The sequence below is a fragment of the Pistacia vera genome, unplaced genomic scaffold (genome assembly GCF_008641045.1).
Source record: "Pistacia vera cultivar Batoury unplaced genomic scaffold, PisVer_v2 Contig599, whole genome shotgun sequence".
Lineage (NCBI taxonomy): Eukaryota > Viridiplantae > Streptophyta > Magnoliopsida > Sapindales > Anacardiaceae > Pistacia > Pistacia vera.
This window is the reverse complement of record NW_022196444.1, coordinates 237949-253233: the sequence shown is the minus strand read 5'-3', so window position 1 is coordinate 253233 and position 15285 is coordinate 237949. Positions and strand designations below refer to the sequence as shown.

Genomic DNA, 15285 nt, shown 5'->3' with positions numbered 1-15285 from the left:
TTAGTTGCTATTAACATAGCGACAATCCTTTCTTATTTCTCCTTGGTCTCCTGTAAGTGGAGAATTCTCCGATAACAAGAGCACGGCCTGGGAGAATTGGTCCTGAAAATAGCCGTTATCAGCAGCCATCTTCTCCACATAAGGTAATGTTGTTGGATCAGAAGCCAACTGTTGATCTATTATGAGTAATCCCTTGTGATTTAAGACGTTCTTGTAGTAATTGTTGTCAAGAATCATGGGTGTTTCTCGGTCATTTCTTGCGTAAAGCACAGCCTTTGGATCAGGATCTGGTTTGGGACACCTTCCTTTTAAGTACTCGGCATAATGTGGGTCCAGAGTTGGATCGACGGTCGGATAAAGTCTGTGCACTAAATTTATACAGTGAACACGTCCAACTGAATGAGCTCCTGCACAAGGCAACGTAACCAGTTTTAGATGTTGTTTTATTCGCTTATTGGGGTTGTTCTTTTAGGCCTCTTTAGACAAAATTAGCAAGGCATGGATGTAGTCTTAATTTGTTTAGCATGGAGAAACTAGGCGTGTAAATACCTTGAGCTTGGGCCAGGTTGCCTGGGTTAAGTCCGACGTGCATTTTCAAAATGAAAGCTCAGCCACGAGAAAAAGCACGGGTTTTAGATACCCGGGCAGCAAGGAGTTATTGGTAATTTTGTTTTATGAAAGATAGCCAGATGTACTTTATATGGACTTTTGGAAACTCCCCAAAGTTTGATCTAAACCAATAAACCCCCTGCGGTAGCAGTATTAACTCAAACCCCCTGCCGTTAGTACATTACCGCTAATCATGATAGGAGAAGGTAAAAGTGTAAATAAAATTTATGATTATTAATTATAAAAAAATTATAGTAAAGATGCTTTTAGTAAACCTTGAATATATTCTAAATAAAATTCCCTTTCCCTTTTTTACTTCCTTTCTCACCCATATTTCTTCTCTATAAATTTTGTTTCAAATGGAGTTTGATTTGTTATTAACTTTTTTTAATAAAGATGAATATATTTAAGGTTGCAGTGGGTGGATGATGCTAGTGGATGTTGAATTGGTTGGTGATGGCTATGGTGATAAATTATGGGGCTATCTGGTGGAGAGGGGTTGTTTGGTAACTGGATTAGGTTGTTGTGCAGGGTGAGGAGAGGGTAATAAGGTCATTTACCATAATACTGTTAAATTTCACAGAAAATTACTAACTGTAGGGGGTTTTGCTAACACTGGTACCTCAGGGAGTTCATAAATTTGGACCAAACCTTGGCGGTTAATAGTTTATCCCTTTAATAGAGGGTTTTCTGTAATATTTTAGGAGGTTATTTCAATTTTTTTTTAAAATAGTTTATATAATATGCCCGGGCCTTGGGAAGCCCGGGTTCACCCCAAGTATACTTTGGGCCTGATTTTCCAGGCCCGGGTGTAATTTACTCCCGACTGGACCAGCTGGGATCGGCCGGGCTGTTGGGTATGGACTTGATTTGTATTAAGTTCCCAGTTGAGATAAGTTGACTAAGCATATTCTAATACAGGGCACTCTCACCTTTAGTGGATTAGTTTTGGGTTAATTGAAAAATTATGAAAGGCTAATGTAGCCGGGTAGTTTAACGATTCTTTCCTTCCCTTGAATGTATGATAGTTGAAGTTCCATAAAATAACATCGATTTGAATTTCTTTATGATAAAAGTAGGAAAATAGTAGGAAAATAGTAGTCAAAATATTGAGTTGGTAATAAAATACCTAATAGGGCAACGGTGGCTTCGACATCAACGCCGAGGGACTGAAAGCGAGAAAGCACTGACGATATGCTATCATTGTGATTAGGGATTAAGCTATCCACCTCTGCGAAATAGCTTTCTTGGCTATCTCTCCGTCCGGTTTTCATTTCTATTCTTGGTCCACCTAACTGTAACAAGCCCACAACATATATCCATTTCAATATATATATTCTTTACTATAATTAATTGATTTTTTGAAGGTTTTTTTTTGAGATTTGATCACAGTACCATGACAATCCCATCTCTTGCAGAAAGAGCGACGACATCTGCACAAGAAACTGTAATGGGACATTCTTGTTCAAGAGCATCTTTGATTGTCTTCACATACTTAAAATTTCTCATGCCAAAGCTCCTATCGGATGCCTGCTCTGATTCGATACCATTCACTGTCTCCAACAAGAGCGATGCATCGCATGACTGCATTATTATAAATGTACCTATTATTTTGGTTAGCCATCTTATGGTTGAGCAATGCGTTTAATGAACAGGAACATTGTATGGTATTCGAAGATCACAGTACCTTTACAACGCAATCGTGGAAGAGATTTCTAACCCAGGAAACAGCGGTATTTCCATGTATTTTGTATAGCTTTATGACTTCTTGTTTGATGATTTCCTCAGCGTTTGGACAACTTTCTGCATAGTAATTATACTGCAGCTCGCTCTTACCTGTATAAAAAAAAAAAAACAACAAAATTTTAACTGTAAATATCGTGAACATGCATGCAACTTATTCAGCTAGCAAACATTGAGTTACGACCAATAGATAATACCAAAACAAAACCAATGGGCCACCATGTATATATATATATATAGATGACAAAAAGTTCTTATCATACTTTGTCAAATGTATTATCAACTGCCCGAATCCCTTAAAAAGAAAAAATGAAAGCAAAAATTACAGGGATAAAAGAACAGTACCAGAATGAAACTGCAAGAATAACGGTAACAACAGAAAGATGAGGACTGAGAAATGATGAAACCTATTAATGGCCATCTCTTAATTAAAGTTATTAGCTAAGCTGCTTCTTGGCTTCTTGTATGAACCACACGAAGCCTTATATAGGAAGTGCTTTTAAAGTGCCAGATGAATTTGTAGCTTCCACTACGCCACTTTCGGTCACTTCCGCCACGCGAGTGTCCCTACTTGAAGCCGATCTCCATCAATATTTTATAAACTAATGATACATTATCATCCCACTATTCTTATATTTAAGCAATCTAATTTGACTATACAGTTCAATAATTTGAAGAATTAAGAGAAAAAATAATTAGTAGACAACCAATCTGTTGTTGGTTTCTGCATTCATGGATTTCATTCATATCCGATTGGTGGGCTGCGTATAGTTTCTAATTATCTCAATGAAGTGATTGGTCAACTGCTTACTGTTACTAGATCTGGACTTAAAAATTCAAATTGATAATGCATTTAATTAGGTGAAGTGACCAAGAGGATACTGGCTTATGTAGAGTGACTTAAAGACTATGTCACTTCACACAATTGGAATAGAATACACAAATTTTCAGTATTCTATTCCCTATTCTATCCAAAATACACATTTATTCCCTTATTCTTAAAATATTATTCTATATTATTCAATTCCTTTTAAACCCCCTAGATTTGTTAATTTAACTAAACATTCCCAATTTTTTTTTTTTTAAGAAATTGACAAAAACACCACAGCAACCCACATTTACCAAATTCAGGCCATCATCACCGGAAGCTGGCTGGAATCTGGTATAATGGTACACTACCGATTGGATCTGGCTGGTAGTGTGTTGATCTAGTCTTTTCCTACCAGATCCACGATTGATCTGGCTGAAAAATGTCAGATATATGTAAAAGATCTAGCTGTTGATGGTCAGATCTTAGGTCGTAGCTAGTCGTTAACGACGGCCACATCTTTGGCCGTCATTGATGACTAAATGTAGCCAGATTTGACCATCAATGGCCAGATCTAGCCATAGATCTGATATTTTCTAGCTAGATTCACATTGGATCTGGTCGGAAAAGGCCATATCGACACACGTCCGATCAGATCTAGCCGGTTGTGCGCCGATATGGGGACTCCAACCACCCTTCGGCAGTGGTGGCCGACTGTCGGTATTTAATAGGTGGGTGGGGGTGTTTTTGTTAATTTTTAATATTTTATTATAGGGGGGTTTAATAAATGAACAAACATAGAGAATATTTTTGTTAATTTTTAAATCCTACATCGTAATACCCACCTGATTTTACTTTTTTTTTTTTAAATGTTATTATAATAAGTATCAATAATGAACCAAGTACACCCTAACTTATTAAAATAATTGGTCTGCTATTTCTTTTGTTATAATATATAAATTTTCTAAGGTCTAGGATTAGAACATAGAGAGAATCGACTAATTTGAATTTTTTTTACTTTTGAGGTGGTACTATGTATATTAACAGCAAATTCACAAGAAGAATTTATGAGAACTTGATATAATTTATACATTAATTTCTCTCATATATAAAATTCTTTTTCATAGCGGTCCTTGACAAATCTATGACGACCCAATAATTCAGAAATTTATACACAAATTAAGGATTTTATTTATAGTTTATATTATCATGTTTAGTTAAAACATAATCTTTAGAAAAATGCTGACCTCTAAATATGGAGTGCCATGTCAGCCCTCAATGATAATCTTAATGGAATTAAACACACTCATTAGTTATACGAACATAAAAAATAAAATTAAAAAACCACTAGTGATTCAACTATAAAGTCGTAATTTGAGGCTGTAAATCTCAGGTCATCCAGCATTGAGCTCGTAGTGTTTTGGTGTTGTGGCGGCCGAATATATATATAATATGATTTTAATTAAAATAAAAGTACAATCAGATTAAGTGGCAAGAAGTTTTAAAGTCAAATTAATATGCAGTGGAAATGATATTAAAAGAGTGGTGAAGTGGATGTCAATGTGCGCATAATCCATTTGCATTTTATTATAGCCGCAAAGAAGATGCCATCCCAACCCATGTTCTATAGGAGGATAAGCCTTGACTTTTTGTTTTTGGTCAAAGAGAGGGAAGCTTATAGGAAATCGAACTTAAGATTAAAGAGTTTTTATTCGATTATTCGACCATCTTGGAATAGATTTTTTATTTTATATTGTTTTTAAGCATATCTATATTAATTTCATAATTATTCTTATATGATGGATTGATGTATAGAGTGGATTATGATCTTAGAAAAGACTTTTGAATTTTATTATTGATGGCATAATTAATACTAGGGAAACAACTAGAGGAATCAATCTCTCTCCCTACCATTCATAAGTTAATTTTCCTTTACATTTGTTGTGTCGACGGCAAAGTTTGCATACCCAATTAGACTTCATCTTTTATTCTGTGAAAAGTTGCAGCTATGAAACTGGTCTCCATGTTTAGTGAATTGTTAATTGAAGCATGGTATTGACTATAGTGGTGGTGGTGTTTCCGGATTCAAAGGAGCCGGAATGGCCGATTCCTTGGATTTGGAATCAAAAGTAGAACCAGCCGGTTCAAGTTCTTTGAAATTAGGAACGGAAACCTGAAACATAGGTTTTGGTTCCGGTTTCGGGTACCTGAGTTAATTTCAATTAGTCCCCCTACTTTTTAAAAAATGACATAATTTTTTTTAAAATTACAGTACACCTCTAATAGTTTATAAAAATTACAATTTAGTCTCCGGTCCTACCTGGGTAACCGACCGGTTCTGGTTCTCGGTTCTTGCAAGGTGGAACCAAAACCGAAAGCAAAGCTCACCCTATGAGGGTCAGTTCCAGTTCTGGCCAATTCTTTTGCATACTCCCAATTTTAGCAATTCAGTTTGATGATGTGAGGGTAATAAAAAACTTTAAAATTTTATTCACCCATCGAATTGATAAAACAAGCCCAGTCTTTATGCGGCCTGTTAAAACATCTGACAGTTGATAATCTAAACAGTAATGGACCAATGGGTTCCATGCTGTACCCTTATAAACCTCTCTCCCACACGTGACATGTTAGGGACTTTAAGACCCATTAGGCCCACAACCAAGCAATTTCACAATCAAGAATAAGACCCTCGACACAAATTTTAGTGCACGCTGTGTGGCCTTCAAATCCCCATTATCCTCATTCCTCTACCAAACAAAGGATCTCAGAATTTTGTACCAGCATATATGGTTGAGTTTATTTATAATAATAAAAAAATTAAATAAGCTGTACCAAACAAACCCTATGAGGGCAATAATGATATGAAGGTCATAATTCATGTGAACATGAAGCCGAGAAGGTAACATCATGTTGTTTTTTTTTTTTTTTTTGGATGATCCAGGGTGTCCGGGTCAGCTTACATGCACCTCAATTAATTTTCGATGTTGGAGTTGTTGACCACTTCAACAATTAGGGGCCAAACAGATGCATTCAGGGGTCCCGCTACCCGATCAGTGGGCGAGCAGTGCCCCCAGGCCGGTAGGCGATTTGGGCCTTTTCCATGAATATTCGTTAAATGATTTCTTTAAGTTATTAATTCATTATTGGGTTTGAGTTTAGGAATATGAATTCTTTTAATATTAGGTTTTAGTCTTTCAAACCTAGTATATAAACATTTTTTTCTCTTGTACGAGTGTGATTGCAAATCATAGGGCAAATTACTTTCTTTGTAATGAGAGAGGTGAGATAGTATTGGGTGAACCAGGGTAAATCGCACATATATTTCTTTTTCTTTACTCGATTGATATTTGTGTGTGTTTTCTGTCTTGATTTCGTATTACTCTAAATTGTTTCACATGGGACCCTAGGACTATCGATCAGATAAGAGCTTAAGTTACTAACATCATGTCCATGTTAACATCAGAGTTGTAAATTTTACTTTCTTGATCCAAATTTTAAAGGATAAGCATGTATATGTAACATCATAAATACTAACCACATATTTTCTTGTTTATTTGTTTCGACAAAAAATTGTGAAGAACATGAAAAGTAAAGAGTGTAAGACAAGAGAAAGATGAATGAATGGTAGCTAGACAAGTTGGGCAATAATAATAATATGGAGGCCATAATTCATTTGAACATGAATGAGATCACAATCATAGTTTAGAACAAACGAAAATAATATACTACACATGATCCATGCACAATGCAATTACCTCTCTCCATATATACGCCAGTATATAGAAAAATTAAATAATCATAAGAGGCAAAGGCCAACAACTGTTTCACACCCGCCACTTGTTCATTGGTTGCATTGTTTCTTTGGCTTTGTCCTTTCAAGAATGAAGAATTCCCACACTTGACAAATTTATGATAAACTTTATTACCTTATACTAGAAACAAGAAACTGTGAGTACTAAAGAACTTTCGGAAAACCTTGGTTTATTTATGCATTCATTCAACATATATAATTGTTTTTTTTACAGTGGTCAATCTATTCTCAAGATTGGGTTGTTGATTTTTCCCTCTCAGCAGCGGTTGTTCAGTGAAGTGAACTATTGTTAATATGCTTGCTGAACTTCTGATGCAACAGTTTTGGCCCAGGATTTTAAGTGTTTCTTCATATCAGCTGCTGCAATGACTCTTGGAATTCTTAAATTTAGAAGTGGTGAATCGGGTCTCTTTATTAGCCATGCCTCTGATAAATATGGTCTCATGATACCTCTCTCATGTTCATATGCCGCTTGCTCAATTTCATCATCTTTACCAATCTCACTGTTGTGTTTATTTTTGTAACTTCCAACTCTTTGCAAACCAGGGATAACGCTAATCATTTGAGGGTTTAAATGTTCTTTCTTGAATACGAATCCAAGATCCATAAACCCTTTCACTTCTTCAAGTTCCAGATCCCACAAGCTCCTACAGCTCATCCACTTCTGCCCTACAATCATTGAGCCCGAGCGTCTTAAATTTCTCGGACGTTTTTTAGTTAATGGTGAAGAAGAGTGTGAGCGGGCTCTGCCTGCAATGATATTCAATCGCGTTGGTCTTTCTTTCAGTTCCTCTTCCTTTTCTTTAGCTTCATCGTTACAGTCTTCGACCTTGTAAAAAGATGAAAAAAGAAATCAGTAAACAAAATTCAGAGAGCCATGTAGGAGTTTACGTTGTAAATTTTGTTTTTACCAGTGGCGAAACCGGAGATGAAGCTGAGGATTTTTCTTGGTCTTGAATATCTAAAGGCGCTGATGATAAAGAAGGGTTTGGTGTTGGTGAGTGTGTTTTCGGGACAAGAAGTGAAGTGGGTTCTGAGAGGAGAATGATATGGTGAAACCAAATATGATCCATGGCGGTTATGAGGAAAATAGAGAGTTGGTGATCAGATTCAGCCATTAAAAGAGAAAGAGAGAAAGAGGATTTTCAGAAATGAGGAACAAAATGTATATAGAGGTATGAGAGTGAGAAGAAATGTGGTGGTGGCGAAATGAAGAAAGAATAAAATGAAAGCAAAACGAATATGGATTATGGAAATGGAAGGAAAGTAAGTGGTGGAACCCTGTACAGTAGAGATGTGGTCACGAACCTATGGATTCTTCCAACTCTACACCTTTCATTCATTAAATTACCATCTTGCTAAATTATGCCACTATTAATTCTGCCACATATGATATATCTCATGTTTTGGGCCACACCAATCAACAATTCTCTACTCAGACCATTTTGATATGGATGAAGTTTGGTTAAATCCAATCTCATAAACTCTCTTATAACTCCAATACGATAGTTTGTAATTGGTCAACTCACAATTTGATAGATAGCATCCATAGCGAGCAATAGAGCTCATTTGTGAGCCATCCAATTACAAATTATCACATCAATATTGTAAGAGAAAATTTGTGTAATTTAATTGTAAGTATAGTATTACTCTTTTTATATTAATCATACAAAGAACATATCTAATTAGTATTAGATTCTTATCCTTAAAATATTATTCCAACTTTATGAGTGCATTTAGTGATATTTAAGCTGATCCAAATAAAACTAAAACAAGAACGTTTTGATTAGAAAATTTTTGAAAAATTAAAATTTTAGATTATTTAAACCTCTATATGGGTTTATTAAATTACTCTAGAATTGTTGTAATTTTAAATTGAATAAAGAGAATATGATGTGGTACCACGAACCATTATCAAATTGACGTGTGTTAAATTTATTTAAAATTGAATATAAACTGACAAAACAAAAATAAAACATAAATATAAGGATTAAACTAAAATAAAACCATAGGATTCAACTAAATTAAACCAAAACTGACGGTGGCAAATGTTTTTGACTAGTTTTTTTTTTTTTGGGTGTAAAACCGAAGACATCAATGCTGGTGAAAAACTAAAAAAATGAAAAATAGGTCAGAAATAGTTGAGATGGAACCACCATTGAGTGGTATGATGGTAAAAGAGTAAAATGATCCAATATAAGTTATTGAGTTCGAGGCCGTTTAGACACTAATAGGTGGCCACTGAAGGGATTTACCTAACTATTTACTTTAGGTCCCAAGAAATTAATTGAGATGTTTACAAATTAGTTTAACACCCGCAGTTAAAAAAAAAAAAAAAAAAAAAGTTGAGATGGGTTGACCGAAAAAGCAACTCATCCATTTCTAAATCTACCAAAAGATAATGACAGGAAATTGCTTTACATTTGTTTTTGCAACAGAAAAGGCAATATTTATTGCATGATTTGTAAAGGTGATGACCGGGAAAGGGTGGAGATGGAGGAGTTAACTGGATAAATTAAAAAAATCTGATACATTTATCATTGAAAGTTTTCACTTTTTGATTGGATTTATGTTTGTTAAGCAAGAAAAAAAAAGTTAATCCTAATATGGGGAGACTGAGGCTGGTTTAATATGAAAACTATTCTTGTTGCCCATTGAACAACATTATAGACATATAGCTGAAAATTAGTTATAGAAAGAAAAACTGTAACAAATACATAATCATAACTAATTGAAATAATTTTTGTGATAAGACTTCCTCCCTCGAAGCTAATATTTATATCTTTCTTTTAATTTATTAAAATCGTGGCAATAACTAGTCATTTAGCTACAATGTATTAACTATGGTAAAACATTCTAGCTAATTAATGTATTTAGTTATAAACATTTTATTTATATGGCATATAATATCATTATTAATTACAAGTTTAACTATATAGCTATTATTTGTGCATTAGCTATAAAATATTGAAATTTATAGCTAATTAAGGTATTTAGTTATACAAATTTTATTTTCATGGTAGTAACAATATTATAGTATCTTTATTAGCTACTAGTTTAAGTATATAGTTAGTATGTGTGTATTAGCTATAAATTATTTGAATTTGTAGCAAATAAAAAATGTGAAAATCAATTTGTTACAATCCTTATAGTATGCAGTTATAGATATTCTAATTTATGCCGTGAATAATTATATTTTTATAACTAATGAATTAAATAGTTATAGTCAAATATAGTGTTAATCACACCGCTAAGGTCAATAGTAAATTTGAACTTTCAACAAATAGCTAACTTAAAAAAACTCTTTAGCAAGCTTAGAGTGTGGGCTTTTGTAAAATGAAATTTTATTTAAGGGAAACTTTGAGGTTTTTGTCTTTTCTATGATTATTTAAAAATAATATTTTATGAAATAAAGATAATTTTAGGTGTGAGATTAATATGAGATATTATAAAAATTGATAATATTACATATTTGTATATATGGACTTGTATATATGTTTTAAATAATGATGATGATGATGATGATAACGTTAATAATATTAATATTTGAGAATGACAGTATCTATTTATTGTTAACTATGTAGAAAATGCAAGAAAATAGAAAAAACCAAATTAAATCATATAAAATACGGTTAAAATTGTAGAAGATATGATACAAATTAAATAATATAAAATACTACAAAATTACCTTCTTAATTTTTTTTTTAATTTTTTATGTGTTTGGTTTAATACTTATTTAAATTATTTATACTTTTGATAAAAAGAATATTTGATTGTATGAAAAATCAGTTTTATATAAAACTAGATGCATATATCAAAATAACCCAATCACCATTAATATATTTATCAAAACCTGCCTCACAGTATTAATATGCAAAGCTGTGAATGTTGGAAGCAAGCGGCAACACAAAATCTGAATACATCTAAGAAGAAACGCAGCCGTATTGATGTTTGTTACAAACAAGAGCTGAAGCGGTGCCGTATTGAGGTTTACTACTAAAGAGTTGAAGCGATGACGTTTTTGATTTCAGAAAAAGTAAAACAAAACAGAAGAAGTGTTGAACAGCTTCGTCTTCATACTTTAGCTGACTGAATTCAACTGTAAAAGCATGTAGCTGATAGATCCAACGTTAAAGAGTATTAGACTTTGTGTTTTTTGTGAGCTAATGTGAATGGCTGAGATGTAAGATGACAAGGATTACAAATCTCTATAGATCCAACGGTAAAGAGTATCAGACTTTGTGTTTGTTGTGAGCTACTCTGAATGGTCGAGATGTAAGATGATAGGGATTACAAATCTCTATAGGGGCGTTTGATTCAGGAAATGTTAGATTACTGGGAATGCTGGATTACCGAAAAGTTAGACTACTTTGAAGATTACTAAGAATCTTTAGAAAAATGTGTTTGGTTAATTGGTGGGTATGTTATATTAATATGTTTGGTTGAGAGGAATAAATTGACGGGTATGTTATTTAAATTACTGAATTGTCCTTTAATTAAATATTATTATTATATTATTTTTTAACATTTATTATTACTTGGATTATATAACCTCCCTGTATTTAAAAACTTAGCAAAAACAACCTCATAATAAAAGTTTGAAAAATCAATAAAGCACCCCCACCAATCTAGCCATAAGCCATTGCCGACCACCAGCAACCATCGTAGGCCCCCGAAAGCCGGTAACCTAACGGCACATGGAAGGCAGGAAATGGCCTCCGTGCATCGTATGACCATTTTCGGCCAGGGATCTAGCCAGATGTGACAGATCTGGCCATCGACGACCATACCTTGACGGCCAGATCGACGGATTTGGCCTTTGACGACCAGATTAGATCTGGCCGCTGGAACGATCTGGCCATTTTCGCCTAGATATCTGGCCGGAAATGGCCATATCGGCATACCGTATCGGTGGTTGCCGGCGATAGGCGACGGCAGGTGGGTGGGGGTGGTGGCTTGGGCAGGCTGCAATTTATTTTGAATTCAAGGGTAATTTTGTCAAAAAAGTTAATTAATTTGGGTGAAATAGTAAAAACTATATCCATGTAAATAAATTTAAAAATAAGGGCATTATTGTCCTAAAATTTTATTAATAAGGGATAGAGTTGTAAAAAAAAAAGATTACCTTGGTAATCTTAGAATACTTAAGAAAATAGAGGTAATTTGATTACCTCAAATATTACTAACAGTAACTACTATTGATAATTGAAGATTACTAGAATCTTAGGCTCCGTTTGTTTCGTTTTTGGGAATACTATTATTAGTATTCCCAAAAAAGTTAAACAGTAAAATTGCAAAAACTCACAATATTATCCAATATTATTCAACTTTTTTTAAACCCCCTAAATTTGTTAATTTAATTAAATACCCCTAAATATTTTTTTTTTGAAATTCAAAAACACCCCTAAACCCACATTATACCAGATTCCGGCCACCACTGCCGGAAGTTGGTTGGAATCTGATATAATAGCGCACTACCGGCTGAATTTGGTCGGTAGTGCGCCGATCTAGCCTGTTTCGGCCATATCCACGGTGGATCTGGCCGGAAAAGGCCGTCTTTGGCCGTAACCAGACGTCAATGACGGCCAACATATGGTCGTCATTGACCATCAACGACGGTCGTATCTTTGGCCGTCGTTGACGAGCAAATACAGCCAGATCTGATTGTCAATGGCCAGATCTAGCCGTAGATCTGGCCTTTGTCGGCCAGATATCAGAGCACGACCGACAAGATCTAGCTGGTCATGCGCCGATACGGCAACTCTGGTGGTGGTGGCCGGCTGTGATTATTCAATGGGTGGGTTGGGGCTGTTTTTGTTAACTTTCAAAGTTTTATTATAGGGGTGTTTAGTAAATAAACAAACATAAGGGGTATTTTTATTAATTTCTAAATCCTACATCGTAATACCCGCTCAATTTAACTTTTTCCAAAAATCTTTTCTAAAAAATACAAAAAAGTGAATCAAACGAAGCCTTATATTACTTGACAACCAAACGTGGTAATCAAGTAATATAAGATGACATAACTCCAATAATCCCACATTACCCCCAACCAAATGCCCCCTATGTATATAAGTTGTCATTTCCTGTGACATTGAAAAAGTAATTAAGAAAAAACAAAAACAAAAAAAGAGAGAGCTAAATAAGAATCGAACATAATTTTTTTTCTTGAAACTTACTGTGTGTTTGTGCTTGTTCATCTTAAATCTTCTCAAAAGCAAATTAATTGAATTGTATAACCATAAAATTTGCATAATTTGTAAAATAAAGGAATTGAACTCAAGTCGTACAGTCATTTAAAAAATAAAAACTGCATAAAAAATCTCAAAGCTTTCAAACAAACATCACATGAAAGATTAAGAAAATGTAACAAACAATCTATGACCACCATCAACAATCGTACTACTAGAAGCACATATCTCATTTCTCTTTCAATTGATTAAGTCACCATCATCTACAAACATATTTGTAATTTGAGGATCTATTTCAGAGCTGTTTTATTGGAAAGCTTCTTTATCAATAGATGATTTTTCACCACATGGTAGGTCATAAAAGCTATTCGGACAACCTTTTAAAACAATAAGCCAATTAAGATTGGAACCGTCATTAACATAGAATACTTTTTGTGCTTGAGATGCAAGCACAAATGGTTCATCCATATATAATTTTTGAGTTGTATTAACACTAACAAAACCATACTTATCGTCCTTCACACCTCTTTCAATCCCATGAACATCCCACCAATCACATTTAAATAACACAATTCGTTTTTCATTCAAATATTGAAGTTCAATTATTTCATTAAGAACTCCATAATAATCTATATTTTTATTCTCCACCATTCCTTTTACCAAAACACCACTATTTTGCTTTACTCTTTTTCCTTCAAGTTGCTTAGTGTGAAACCTAAAACCATTTATGATATAGCCTGGAAACCTTTGTATTAGGGGTGAGCAGTTCCGGGTACCTTGCATTTTTCGGGGGAACCGAAATCGGAACCGCACAATGCAAGTTCTTAAATTCAAGGAACTGGAACTTAAAATACAGGTTTCGGTTCCTTTCCTGGGTACCCTATAAAAAATCAATTACCCCCTATTAGTTAAAAAAATGACAAAAATAGCTTAAAAGTTTACAAATACACCCCTAACAAACTTTGATTTCTCATTCATTTATGTCCAATGTGACTCATAAATCCTCTAATCTCTAGGAAACACTTGAATTCAATCAATTCATCACAATTCACATAAAATTCCTCAATCAAAACCAAAACACAAACAATTAATTAAATTAATTAAACGATCATAATATAAATCTATAATTTAATATTCTAATTAATTAAAATTCTAATCATTTAATTAAGTATTGTACTAATGTTTATAATGAAATATTATAATTAATTAAGTAATCATATTATAAATCTATAATGTAATGTTATGATTAATTAAATTTTTAATCATTTAATTAAGTAATGTACTAATGTAATATATTACTAATATTTATAATGTAATGTTATAAATTTATAATTAATTAAGTAATCATTTAACTATGTAATGTTATAATTAATTAAGTGATTATAATATAATGTAATGTTATTATTAATTAAGTAATTATTTAATTATAATGTAATGTTTTAATTAATTAAATTTCTAATCATTTAATTAAGTATTGTACTAATGTTTATAATATAATGTTATAATTAATTATGTAATCATTTAATTAAGTAATCGTTTGTTTATAACATAATGTTATAATTAATTAAGCAATCATACAATAAATTTATAATGTAATGTTATAATTAATTAAATTTCTAATCATTTAATTAGATATTGTGTTAATGTAAATAATTACTAATGTTTATAATTTAATGTCATAATTAATTAAGTAATAATTTAATTATGTGATCATACTATAATGTAAGTTATAATGAATTAAGTAATCATACTATAAATCTTTAATGTAATATTATAATTAATTGAATTTATAATAATTTAATTAAGTATTGTACTAATGTTTATAATGGAATCTTATAATTAATTAAGTAATCATTTGTTTATAAAGTAATGTTATAATTAATTAAGTAATCATATTATAAATTTATAATGTAATATTATAATTAATTAAATTTTTAATCATTTAATTAAGTATTGTGTTAATGTACTAAATTACTAATGTTTATAATATAATGTCATAATTAATTAAGTAATCATTTAATTATGTAATGTTATAATTAATTATGTGATCATATTATAATGTAATGTTATAATAAATTAAATAATCATACTATATAAGTCTTTAACGTAACATTATAATTAAT

At 32.5% G+C, this 15285-nt stretch overlaps 2 protein-coding genes across 2 annotated transcripts; both read right to left on the bottom strand.

The window, feature by feature from the left end:
- LOC116110208 (peroxidase 21-like) lies at positions 1-2804 on the bottom strand. Its single transcript, XM_031396427.1, has 5 exons — positions 2698-2804; positions 2297-2445; positions 2005-2193; positions 1739-1904; positions 1-407 (listed from the first exon to the last, which is right to left on the bottom strand). Exons 1-5 carry the CDS (start codon positions 2771-2773, stop codon positions 1-3), a joined length of 987 nt encoding a protein of 328 aa, XP_031252287.1. The 5' UTR covers positions 2774-2804.
- A 4116-nt stretch (positions 2805-6920) lies between these two features.
- Positions 6921-8227, bottom strand: LOC116110210. Its single transcript, XM_031396429.1, has 2 exons — positions 7883-8227; positions 6921-7800 (listed from the first exon to the last, which is right to left on the bottom strand). The coding sequence occupies exons 1-2, from the start codon at positions 8087-8089 to the stop codon at positions 7261-7263; spliced, it is 747 nt and encodes a 248-aa protein (XP_031252289.1). The 5' UTR covers positions 8090-8227; the 3' UTR covers positions 6921-7260.
- Positions 8228-15285: the final 7058 nt, after the last annotated feature.

What these genes read in the sequence shown, in the direction of transcription:
- LOC116110210 (XM_031396429.1), bottom strand. Translation starts at nt 8,089, where the DNA reads ATGGCTGAATCTGATCACCAACTCTCTATTTTCCTCATAACCGCCATG. An exon ending in CATCTCCGGTTTCGCCACTG is followed by an intron (nt 7,801 to 7,882) that starts GTAAAAACAAAA and finishes TCTTTTTACAAG; the next exon opens with GTCGAAGACTGTAACGATGA.
- LOC116110208 (XM_031396427.1), bottom strand. Translation starts at nt 2,773, where the DNA reads ATGGCCATTAATAGGTTTCATCATTTCTCAGTCCTCATCTTTCTGTTG. An exon ending in ATTCTTGCAGTTTCATTCTG is followed by an intron (nt 2,446 to 2,697) that starts GTACTGTTCTTT and finishes TTTTTTATACAG; the next exon opens with GTAAGAGCGAGCTGCAGTAT. An exon ending in AGCCACCGTTGCCCTATTAG is followed by an intron (nt 408 to 1,738) that starts GTATTTTATTAC and finishes TGCCTTGTGCAG; the next exon opens with GAGCTCATTCAGTTGGACGT.